The sequence below is a fragment of the Oryctolagus cuniculus genome, chromosome 1 (genome assembly GCF_051225735.1).
Source record: "Oryctolagus cuniculus isolate XC-2025 breed Fujian yellow rabbit chromosome 1, ASM5122573v1, whole genome shotgun sequence".
In the NCBI taxonomy this organism is placed as follows: domain Eukaryota; kingdom Metazoa; phylum Chordata; class Mammalia; order Lagomorpha; family Leporidae; genus Oryctolagus; species Oryctolagus cuniculus.
The window spans coordinates 15,901,198-15,913,477 of NC_142867.1; the positions used below are offsets into that span (position 1 = coordinate 15,901,198).

Below are 12,280 nucleotides of genomic sequence, written 5' to 3' on the forward strand. Positions count from 1 at the left end.
TTACATGACTTTTTGAATGAACACTAATATTTAGCTTTGTATATAAACATCACTGAGAAGGATGAAAAAGGGGAATCTTATTTTCAGGGATTTAGCTGGTTTTAGTTCCCCTTTTTTTTTGCAAGTATACTGAGCACTTTATGTTAATATTCATGTTTCCTCTAAAATTTATTTTTGTTTGATTTATATTTGTATTTTAAGTAATAATAAAAAATAGCTTTACAAAAATTGAGAATTTGCTCAATATAAGGCAGCAATATTTAAAATATGCTAAGAGTAGAACAAAAATAGACAGCCGGGTGCTTTAAGTCCTGATATTTGTCCAGTAAGATAATCCTCCTAAATCTTCACTTTTTTATTTTTATTATTTTTTTGACAGGCAGAGTTACTGAGAGAGAGAGAGACAGAGAGAAAGGTCTTCCTTTCGTTGGTTCACCTCCCAAATGGCTGTTATGGCCAGCGCGCTGCATTGATCCGAAGCCAGGAGTCAGGCGCTTCCTCCTGGTCTTCCATTTGGGTGTAGGGCCCAAGCACTTGGGCAACCTTTCACTGACCTCCCAGGCCACAGCAGAGAGCTGCAATGGAAGAAGAGCAACCAGGACAGAACCTAGCACCCTAATTGGGACTAGCAACCTGGGTGCCGACGCTGCAGGTGGAGGATTAGCCTAGTGAGCGGCGGTGCCAGCCTCCTATATCTTCACTAAATGCTATCTTCCTTTATTGTCCTTGTTTAAAAATTGCAAAAACCCTTTTACAAATTATATTCTATTTATATAAAATGTTTATTTAGTGTCATGATTTATTATTTATCTGAACATATTCTTTTTTGGGTATGCAAGATAAATTTAAAACAACTCAAAATTTTCCCACTGAAATAGAGTTTCTAACCATTACTAGGAAATACTTTTAATAACAGTGAGCGTAGGATGAAATGAAATTCCTTAAATGAAGATGAATTTACATTGGTCTGAGTGATTGGCATGGGTGGTTCAGGAATCTCTTCAGGGCATCCTTCACATCCTTGTTCCTTAGGCTATAAATGACAGGGTTAAGCATGGGGATCACTAGGGTATAGAAGACCGAGGCCATCTTGTCGGTGTCTAATGAGTGGTTGGTCCTCGGTTGCAAATACATGAACAGGAGGGTGCCATAGAACACAGTGACAGCCATCATGTGGGAGGCACAGGTGGAAAAGGCCTTTTGTCGTCCCTCCGAGGAACGGATCCTCAAAATGGCAAGGACGATGTGGAAGTAGGAGATGAGAACTACAGTCATGGAGAAAAGCAAGTTGATCCCTGAAAAGGTGAACACAGCTGTTTCTGGAATGTGGGTATCAGAACAGGACAATGCTAACAGAGGGACATCATCACAGTAAAAGTGGTTGATGACATTAGAAGAGCAGTAAGACACAGAGAACACACAGGAAGAGACTGTCAGTGCCGTGGTCAGACTCTGCAAGTATGTGAGGGAAACCAGCAGCAGGCAGATCCGCCGAGATACCACCACCATGTAGAGCAGGGGGTTACAGATGGCCACATAACGGTCATAGGCCATCACAGAGAGCATGAAAATCTCTCCCACGATGAAAAATGCAAATCCTCCCAGCTGGGCTGCACATCCATAGTAAGAGATTGTTTTCCTGGTAGCCAAGAAGTTAACCAGCATGTTAGGGGCAATGACAGTAGAATTGCCAAGGTTGATGATGGCCAAGTGCCTGAGGAAAAAGTACATGGGGGTTTGTAGTCGAGCGTCAGTGCTGGTGAGGGTGATGATGCCGAGGTTCTCCACCACGATCAACCCATAGATCACCAGGAACACACAGAAGAGGGGGATTTGTAACTCCGGAAGCTCTGAGATTCCCATGAGAATGAATTCAGTTATTTGGGTGAGATTGTTTGGAGCCATTTTTTGTTGTATTGTTCTTTTGGTAGAGAAACAGAAAACAGATAGTCATAGGTTTTAACATTTCATTTAAACAAGTTCACTTTGGTTGGAAAACTTTTGAAAGTCTTAGATTCTGATTTGCTTTTTCTCTGTCTTCTGCCAATCTTGTGAAATACAAAATCACCAGAGGTTGTTGAGATTGAGATTCTTAGAACTGTTTCACAAAAAGTATTTGTACACTGATGGAAATAATCTGTATCTAGTGAACATGTGCATTAATAATATTCTGATTACGCTGATTATATTAACATGGTTTTGGATGAGTATGGATGTGTTTATGTGTGTGTCTATGTGTATGTATGTATACATGCACACACATATATATCCACACTATGTACCTGTGTTTGTTTTTATGTGCATGGTTCCAATAACAAAAGTGAGCCTTCAAAAAGTTGACAAGGTGGGGTGACCCCCACTTACCCATTTTGTGGCTTCCATGGGTTTCTTCTCCAGCCCATGCTCATCATTAATCACCAGTGGGAATCTCTGTATTTCTGGAGAAAACTTTTGGTACTCAGAGTTTTTTCTTATTAATGTCTGCCACACCTTTCTGCTTCAGGTACTCACCATCAGCTGTATTTCTCAATATTTACTCCATTTCATTTCACTGTGAACCTGAATTGTCTTAGCTACATTTCATTCTTTCTGTCAGATGAGCTCATCTCATCCTGTCATTGTGACTTCCAGGTACTCAGACTCCTCTCTCTTGTTTCAGCAGACCACTCTTCTTTTCCCTCTCTAGCTTCTATATCCTCCCTTGAATTAAAGTTGCTTTCATTTTTCTTAATTATATTAAAATCTTATTTGTTAAATATTACTTTAACATACTTGGTGTATATAGATTGTTTACTTTAATATACTTGCATGTGGTGAGAGTAATAATGAGAGTAATAATATTTATTTAGCAAATACTCTATGTCCAGTATTATGCTAGGAATTTTTAAATAATAATCTCATTATTCTACAGGAGTACTCTAGAAAATGTATGAATTATTTTCTTTTCTAATGATATAGTTTAGTTTCAGTTAGATAAATTTAGTAGAAGAATTCACATAAAATAATAAGTTAATTGCATGATTTCAACCTTATTTAGTCTGGTTTTATTTGTGGGTGTGCTTACTTTGTTGTTGGTCTAACAATTAATAATTACGTGATTCTACCAGTGCTTATATTTTTCTTTTTTTCAAAAATAAATGTGATAATGCATATAAACAAGTGTAAGCTTATTTACACAAAGCCTGATTCCAAAAGAATGCAAAATGCATGTTACCTGCAATGGATGATGTTAACATACTCGAATGATTTCTCATGTGGCTTTCTCATTTCAATCTCAATAATTCCTTTTTTTTTTTTTTTTGACAGGCAGAGTGGACAGTGAGAGAGAAACAGAGAGAAAGGTCTTCCTTTGCCGTTTGTTCATCCTCCAATGGCCGCCGCGGCCGGCGTGCTGCGGCCGATGCACCGCGCTGATCCAATGGCAGGAGCCAGGTACTTCTCCTGGTCTCCCATGGGATGCAGGGCCCAGGCACTTGGGCCATCCTCCACTGTACTCCCTGGCCACAGCAGAGAGCTGGCCTGGAGGAGGGGCAACCGGGACAGAATCCGGCACCCCAACCGGGACTAGAACCCAGTGTGTCGGCGCCGCAAGGTGGAGGATTAGCCTAGTGAGCTGCAGCACCGGCCAATAATTCCTTCTACCATACTGAGGACATCTATCATTGAAAGAAGTATAATAAGTGAATTATATTTCTGCTTATTAGAGAAACTGGGATATAATTCAAAAAATTAGAAGATTCTAAATGTTCTCAACATGTAGAAATGATAAATGTTTGAGGAGATGAAAATGTTAGTTATTTGGATTTGGTTTATACAAAAACTGTACACCTGTGTCAAACTATCCTGCTATAAACCAAAAATGTGTATAAATATTATGGGCAAATACAAATTAAAATGGGACACAAATGAGACAGGTATTAGGTGCTGTATTGAAAACATGACTAGCAGCACTAACATCTAATATCAGAGAGCTTGGTTTCATGTCCCAGACATACTACTGATCATAGCTTACTGTGTATGTGCACCCTGGAAGAAACCTGCTGGTGATGGTTCAAGTAGTTGGGGTCCAATTATCCATCTGAGGTTCACACCATGAGTTCCCAGCTCTGGTTCCAGAATGGTCCAGTTTTGGCTATTGTGGGCATTTGAAGAATGAACCAGTGGATTGCAGCTAACCCCCTTCCTTCTCCTCTCCCTCCCTCTCTCTCTTTCTGACTTTCAAATAAACAGAATTTAAAAATTAAAAAAAAAGAATTGTGTGTTTTAATGTAAAGATATTTTATTCAATGCATCGAATATGAGTCTAAGGAACTCGACAGATCATGCTGCACCAGTTCTCCCCATCACTTGTTTGTTGCCCGTGTCTAAAATTAACTGCCTTTGTAAGCATGTTAACTTATGATGGAAAACAGTGTGACAGCATTTGATTTGGTTAAGATGCTTCCTGATGACATGAACAACTTAGCGCATTGCTTATACACTCACACAATGCAATTCAAAAATTTACCCTTATTAATTGTGATCAAGAACATCTTCAACAATAATTACTGAATTAGTACTGTGAATTTGTGCAATTCACTCTGAAAATGGGTGATAAATTCACTATCTTTATCTATTGTTAACTCCTTCCTCAACTGAAATACGAATGAGGGCATATCCAGGGCTGTTTTCCTTTCAGTATATGGATATGGTGGCAATTAAAGCAATTAAAGTTGCTTTCATTTTTCTTAATTATATTAAAATCTTATTTGTTAAATATTACTTTAACATACTTGGTGTATATAGATTGTTTACTTTAATATACTTGCATGTGGTGAGAGTAATAATGAGAGTAATAATATTTATTTAGCAAATACTCTATGTCCAGTATTATGCTAGGAATTTTTTTTTTTTTTTTGACAGGCAGAGTGGACAGTGAGAGAGAGAGAGACAGAGAGAAAGGTCTTCCTTTGCCGTTGGTTCACCCTCCAATGGCCGCCGCGGCCGGCGCGCTGCGGCCGGCGCACCGCGCTGATCCGATGGCAGGAGCCAGGAGCCAGGTGCTTTTCCTGGTCTCCCATGGGGTGCAGGGCCCAAGCACCTGGGCCATCCTCCACTGCACTCCCTGGCCACAGCAGAGGGCTGGCCTGGAAGAGGGGCAACCGGGACAGAATCCGGCGCCCCGACCGGGACTAGAACCCGGTGTGCCGGCGCCGCTAGGCGGAGGATTAGCCTAGTGAGCCGCGGCGCCGGATATGCTAGGAATTTTTAAATAATAATCTCATTATTCTACAGGAGTACTCTAGAAAATGTATGTATTACATTCTGAATGTACTTCTGAAACAAAGTTTTCTCCTGCTATATTTTCAGGATATTGCTTACTTTAGCATTTTCCATTATAAGGGCTATTTTAACTTTCTGAAAGTACTTTTCTTCAAATTAGTTTTGAGTGGAAATACTGTATAGGTCTAACAAAATTATGGATTTTCACTGCAAATTTTTAAAAAACATTTTTAATGTTAATCATTTTAATCTGTCCCTTCACATTTGGAAATGTCACAATTTGGATAAGAAATAACAACATAAATTAGTTCTTAAATGACTTCTGAGATGATTTAGGGAGGATGTGCCACTGGTTTCTCACTATGGAATTTGTGCTAAGTTTGTCAGACATGGATTGTTTTGGGGACAAACACTGAATTTCAATGTGTGCTTTAATGATCCACCAAGGAAATTAGGACTGGCAGTTGACACCAGAGAATCTTGAACAGGGCTTCTCACCAGGGACTATCTAAAATTAAAGAGGAGAAAAATTCATCTTGGTTGTCTTAAGTACTATTGTACGCCTTTCTTGGGAAAAGAATAATGTATTTCAGACACATATATGGAGCTTCCTGTGATGCAGAGTATCCTAAAATATCTGTCAGTCCAATGGAGGATAAGATTCCTCTTTAAACTAGGATAGTATGTACCCCCTGCAAGGCCACTCATTATTCTGTAAACACACCTAACCATTCTCATTCATCAGGAAGGATATGGTTCATTACTATTAAGTCCTCTCAGCATCACTTTCACTTAGCAATCTGTGGGCAGATATTTGTATCTTTTTGAAAAGACCTCTCATTTCAATCCCGAGTCTGATTCAACTGAACAATCTTCAAGACATTTGCACCTTCCATTTAGACTTAATAGTAAGTAAGCTATTTGGTATAACTTACCCATGGAGAGGATGTCAAAACCCACTCATGAGACTGCTCCAAGGAGCATCCTGGAGTTTTACTCTAAGTGTCTGGTGTCCCTGAAGATCTTCACACTGAAATATGTTTCTGGAAACAAGTCCCTGAACAGGGGAAACAAATTTCTCAAATAGAGATTCGATTCCCAAGAGAAAGGAAGACAAGTTGAATGTTCATTAGTCCAGACTACATAAAAATTTCATCAGAAGTGAAAATCTAAAGATGTCCTGGGTCTTCATAATAAACTGATTCAATGGTTTCATCAGGTTCTTTTTTGAGATGCCCCCTTATACCCTATTCTAGCTTATATCCTATACCAGTACTAATTTAGCTGGGACATACTAATTTTGGCTCTACCATGAAGAAAATTCAACAGATAGGGAGGAGAGAACTGTGGCCTTAATAGTCAGTTGAATAATGGTCAATTTTAGTGTGTATATTGGGAATACAACAGAATGTAAAGTCATCATTCTGGTATCAAGAGCAAACCCTTGAGTATTTGCCATAAAAATCAGATAATATTGAATTAAAAAAATATTAGAAAGATTGTAAGGGATTTTTTTTTAACTTTTATTTAATGAATATAAATTTCCAAAGTACAGCTTATGGATTACAATGGCTTCCCCCCCCATAACGTCTCTCCCACCCACAACCCTCCCCTTTCCCACTCCCTCTCCCCTTCCATTCACATCAAGATTCATTTTCAATTATCTTTCTATACAGAAGATCAGTTTAGCATGCATTAAGTAAAGATTTCAACAGTTTGCTCCCATACAGAAACATAAAGTGAAAAATACTGTTTGAGTACTAGTTATAGCATTACATCTCAATGTACAGCACACTAAGGACAAAGATCCTACATGAGGAGTAAGTGCACAGTGACTCCTGTTGTTGACTTAACAAATTGGCACTCTTGTTTATGGCATCAGTAATCAACCTAGGCTCTTGTCATGAGCTGCCAAGGCTATGGAAGCCCCCTGAGTTCACTGACTCTGATCATATTTAGAGAAGGCCATGGTCAAAGTGGAAGTTATCTCCTCCCTTCAGAGAAAGGTACCTCCTTTTTTGATGACCCGTTCTTTCCACTGGGATCTCACTTGCGGAGATCTTTCATTTAGTTTTTTTTTTTTTTTTTTTTTTTTTTTTTTTCCAGAGTGTCTTGGCTTTCCATGCCTGAAATACTCTCATGGGCTTTTCAGCTGGATCCGCATGCCTTAAGGGCTGATTCTGAGGGCAGAGTGCTGTATAGGACATCTGCCATTCTATGGGTCTGCTGTGTATCTCACTTCCCATGTTGGATCATTCTCTCCCTTTTTGATTCTATCAGCTAGTATTTGCAGACACTATTCTTGTTTATGTGATCCCTTTGTTTCTTAGTCCTATCATTATGATCAAGGTGGCATGTACCAATGCCATCTCACTAATCCCAGTGATCAATTTCAATTTCTGTAAGGGATTTAATAGCCACACTTTAATGAAAATCTTAAGGCATCAGTCATACACATGTTCTTTTTTCTGGTTTTATTTAAAAGGATCTGAATGGGAACTGTATTTTTCCTAGAAGTCAGAAACCAAAATATATACAAATACCATAATTGAGTACTTATAACGTTTTGTATTTTCACCACTGTGTGGAATTTTAGTCATTATTTTTACAATATAAATGCAAAACTCTGATTTGAATAGTTTACTGTTGTATTGTCAGCCTCTAGACTAATTGTCAATGTAGAGTATTCAAGATACTTTTTGATAGATTAAATGATGAAGTGAAGGAGTGAATATATCATGCAACTTAAAATATTGCTCAAACAAATTTTTATTCCAGTGACATATTCAGGTTTTATGTGATTTTAAATTTGATGAAGAAGCAGGGCCAATTTTCATAACATTCTCTAGAGTATTCTCTTATTTTAGGATAGGAAAATTTTGCTTTTTTTTTCCTTCTTGGTACCTATTGAGTATCAAAATACTTAAATTAGAGCAAGCCCACTTGTGGATTTTAATCAAAAATAACTGAACCCAGAATCTCAGAAAGATATTGTGCACACCCATGTGCATTGCTGCATTACTCATAGTAACTGAGCTGTCGAAATCCTATGAATGACTGTACATGGAAAATAAAGAAAATGTGATATATATATATATATACACACATACACAATGGGGTGTTGTTTTGCCTTAAAAGAGGAGGCTATTCTGCAACATGTGGCAAAGAAAATGAATCTTGTGAACATTAGCCTTAATGAAATTGTTGTGCTCAGATTGTTAGATCCCCACAGAGACCCCAAGAGAGTCGATCACACCGAACTGCAATAGCAAGGTTTATTCGGGCGTACAAGCCGCGACAGGGACCCCATCCAACCAACCAGCACAGCGGAGGAAGGAGTGAGGCCCCGGTCTTTGGGAGAGTTTTTAAAGGAAAAAAGGGCTACATCAGCAGGAAAAAAAGAGTTACATACAGCATGGAAGCTTTGGGCGCAGGGAGTTACAGCGGAGGCTTACAGCACAGGAGCTTTGGGTACAGGGAGTTACTTTGTTTAGCAATGTCTACTGTGCTGTCCTTGGTCTACTGAGCTAGCTGTCCCTGGTGAGCTTTGATAACTCTGGAATTCCTGAATGCCTGCTTTTCCAAGGACTCGGGTCTGCCATGGGAAAAGGAGCCTGCTTTTTTATTGTTTTAAAATGGAGTCACTTTGGTTCTTCATTCCCCCTTGTTTTTGTACTTGTTTGAAAAACCGAGTCATGGGTTTTGGACTGATATTTTATAGGTTTTACAAACATTTAAGGGTTTATATTGGGACCGTTGGACCATTAATTGAATGGTGTCCAATCTGTTTCATAAACTGTACAAGTTTTTTAACAATGGAATGGCTGAAGGTTAAAATTAAAATCAGGAGAACAAGGGGCCCTATGAGTCCTGATAGTAGGGTGGCTTGCCATGGAGAAGACTTGAACCAAGACTCAAACCACCCCTGAAAGGCCTCCTGTTTTTTGTTTTTTGCTTTTTTTTTTTTTTTTTTTGTCAGCCCCTCCCTGATCTTAGCCAGTCATGTTATCTTTTATTAGGCCCGAGTGATCGGTGTAAAAGCAGCATTTTTTTCCAGAGTGGCACACAGCCCACCACATCAGTCCCAGAAGTCCAAGAGGTGCAGACGGATGACGATCCGTCTTCGGTCACCCCTGCCGACGTGGAGCAATGAGGCACTCTGCGCTGCCATGGGGCGATGTCTTAAGCCGCTGTCTCCTGGGTGGGGGGCCGAGCACATTCCTGTAGTAGCATTTGGTTGACCGCCTGGTTGCCGAAGGCCTTGGTTCGCTCCATCACCAGCTGTAAACACTTAACCAGACACTGTAGTATAGAGACAGGGCGAGAATAAAGCAGATTCCAGCCAAAACCGGGAGAAAAGTCACTCATTAGTGTGGGAGAGGATTACCAGTACACACCTGTTGGGAATATAAATGGCGATCTACTACAGAGAACAAAGAATTTACAGGAATCCTCAGCGTTTAATTTCTGCTCTACTTTTATACACAGAATAATGACTAGTTATTTGCAGTATGTCTTTTAACTTTTTAAGTTAGTGCATTTACTTTTCCTGAACAAGGCGGAGCTGCAGCTGCTATGTGTAACTGAGACAGTAGTTGATATTTAATAGGAAACACTGCTCACAGAACTGTATTCCCTACTAGCCAAATTTACCTAATAATGAATTATTTTGATAATGGAGAGTAGATTCCATATGCACTAATTATACAGATGTTAAAGTCACAGTTTTAAACAAGGTAATTTACATTTTGAAGTACACTATTTATGGTAATACTGTTTAAAAGATACTACTGCTGCCCCCACAGGATATGTACAGAATGTCTGTATACCACTGACTTTAATAAGCAACAAAATTACAAAGGAATGAGGCCCAGGAGTGGGCCAGACAGGGTCCAGAACAAAGGACAGAGTTGCTAATAGAGGAGTCAAGAAAGGTGTTGTCCAAGTTACAAATAAGTTATCTGATTGAGAGACAAAGAGAACTTGATAGAAGCGGCTTGATAATAACCTGGTGGGCTTTGGGCCTTGTAAGTTAAGGGACCTAGACCTATTTATCTTTTTACATAGGGTACATTTTAAGGGAGGTGTGAACCTCCTTGGGGAAGGCACTCTGTTGACTTTTATTACTTACCTGGCCTGGGAGGAGAGCTGGCCAGGTAAAGCCAGGTGGCATCTCCAACAGAAAACTTACAGCTCTGTCTGCAATGTTACGGACCCTACTTGTCCATTCTCTCAATAGTGGTGGTCACTTTGGAGACTGGGCTAAGTGAAGGGGTTTTCAGCTTAGAGCCAATAAGATCTGTGGCTCTGACCTGAAGTCCTTCGACTCCAGGGCAGTTCCATTTTCAGTGATCCAACTCTTGGCTGGCAGAGCTCCCAGGGCTCTTTATAAGCTGACTTTTGCTGAAGCCCAGGTTTACCACATTGAAAGTCACTGCAGTGGACTGGCCTGTTGGGTCTCCCTGAGGGCAGATCACTGCACAGAGCTGCCTGTAATAGGCCTGCCACCCATCTTTACATTGCTTCTGATGCCCAGCTCTCTTTTTCCTCTGGTTTTTGTTAAATCAGACCAGAGAATGAAAGTCAAGGGAGTGCTCAGTCCCACCTCTAATTTTTGTTGCCTAGACTAGAAGTCTATAGTCATAGGGTTGTTTTTTATGAATATTTAGCTGGGCTGAGTTACTCTGATTTCTGAACATGGTTGACCTTTAACAGAACTGACTTATGTCCTTACCCAAATAGCTATGCAAGGATACTGCCAGATTGTCACTACAAAATTTTACCAGTTACGAGCTATGCTTAAAAGCTTTGCACCACCAGAGACAAAACAGATACATTACTCTGTGTGTTGTTGCCTGGCAGTGGCTTTAATTTTCTAAGCTAGTCTTTATTCCAAGTAATTAAGTAATCTCACAAGGAATAATCATATATGGCAGGCAATAGGGTCAAAAAGGTAGGGCAGCTCTTCCATGCACAAACATTTTAAGAGTAATATCAAATGAAAACTTAGCAAGTAGATTTAATTATTAGACAACAATTTAGGAAAACACTTACCAGAAGGTCCAATGTCCTTTACAAATGTTAAGAATACATGTACTTGGAAACATCTCTTAAGTACCCAACATGGTGTAGCTTGTTTAACCAGCAAATATAAGCACAAGTATATAAAATGTTTCCAGTTTTTTTTTTTTAACAAGTTTATAGAGATTTAGGTTACACAAATTTTTGATTAACTTTAGCTGTTTAAACTTATGGGAAACATTTTGTTACAGATTACAATATAATCAAGCTCTACAGCAATATGAACACTTGAGATAACTTTCTTGTATAGATAACATTTAGTCCAGCAGAGACATTAGAAAAACATACATAATTGATACAGAGGAGTTGATTTAAAGGCTAACCACATTTAGATAGATGCATTTAGTTTCACAGCAAACTACAGGGTCACGTACATCAGAACAATAAAGCAGTTTCAGTAACAGCTGTTAAAATCTTAAACCTTTTTTATAAATTACTAATTGATTTCAATTACTTTTTGATTTTAGTAACCTCAGTGAACCATAATTTTTTTTCAGTTGATACCTGTAATACATTATGGGCTTTATCACTTTACAGAGTCATCCCAAAGTACTGAATACAATAGATGTAGCTGGAAAAAGTCCATTGCAACCTATTGTAGGACAGTTAAACACAGAACCAACAACGCTTTAGTTTTATGAGTAGTAAATCTGATATACAAAACTGTGGATGACAAAAGACCTTAAGTTGTTATATTTAAAATTACAAACTCGTTAACCAAGAAGAGACACTTATGTTTACTTTACATAGTATTTTGAAAACACCTGTAGGATTTTACAGGGCACACTTAACTTTTTTAGGCCTCTGGGACCCCTTTACCAAGATGACCATTATGTTTAGTAATACTAGATTACCAGACTTTATAATTTTCAGACATTTGTATTAATACCATTTTATATTATGACATAATACAGACCAAATTTGATCATTGTTACAG

The 12,280-nt window shown here is 38.8% G+C and overlaps 1 protein-coding gene across 1 annotated transcript; it reads right to left on the bottom strand.

Annotated features, from left to right (window-relative positions):
- Nucleotides 1–957: 957 nt before the first annotated feature.
- Nucleotides 958–1,905, bottom strand: LOC127490244 (olfactory receptor 8J2-like). Its single transcript, XM_051842440.2, has one exon. It carries the CDS (start codon nucleotides 1,903–1,905, stop codon nucleotides 958–960), a length of 948 nt encoding a protein of 315 aa, XP_051698400.2.
- Nucleotides 1,906–12,280: the final 10,375 nt, after the last annotated feature.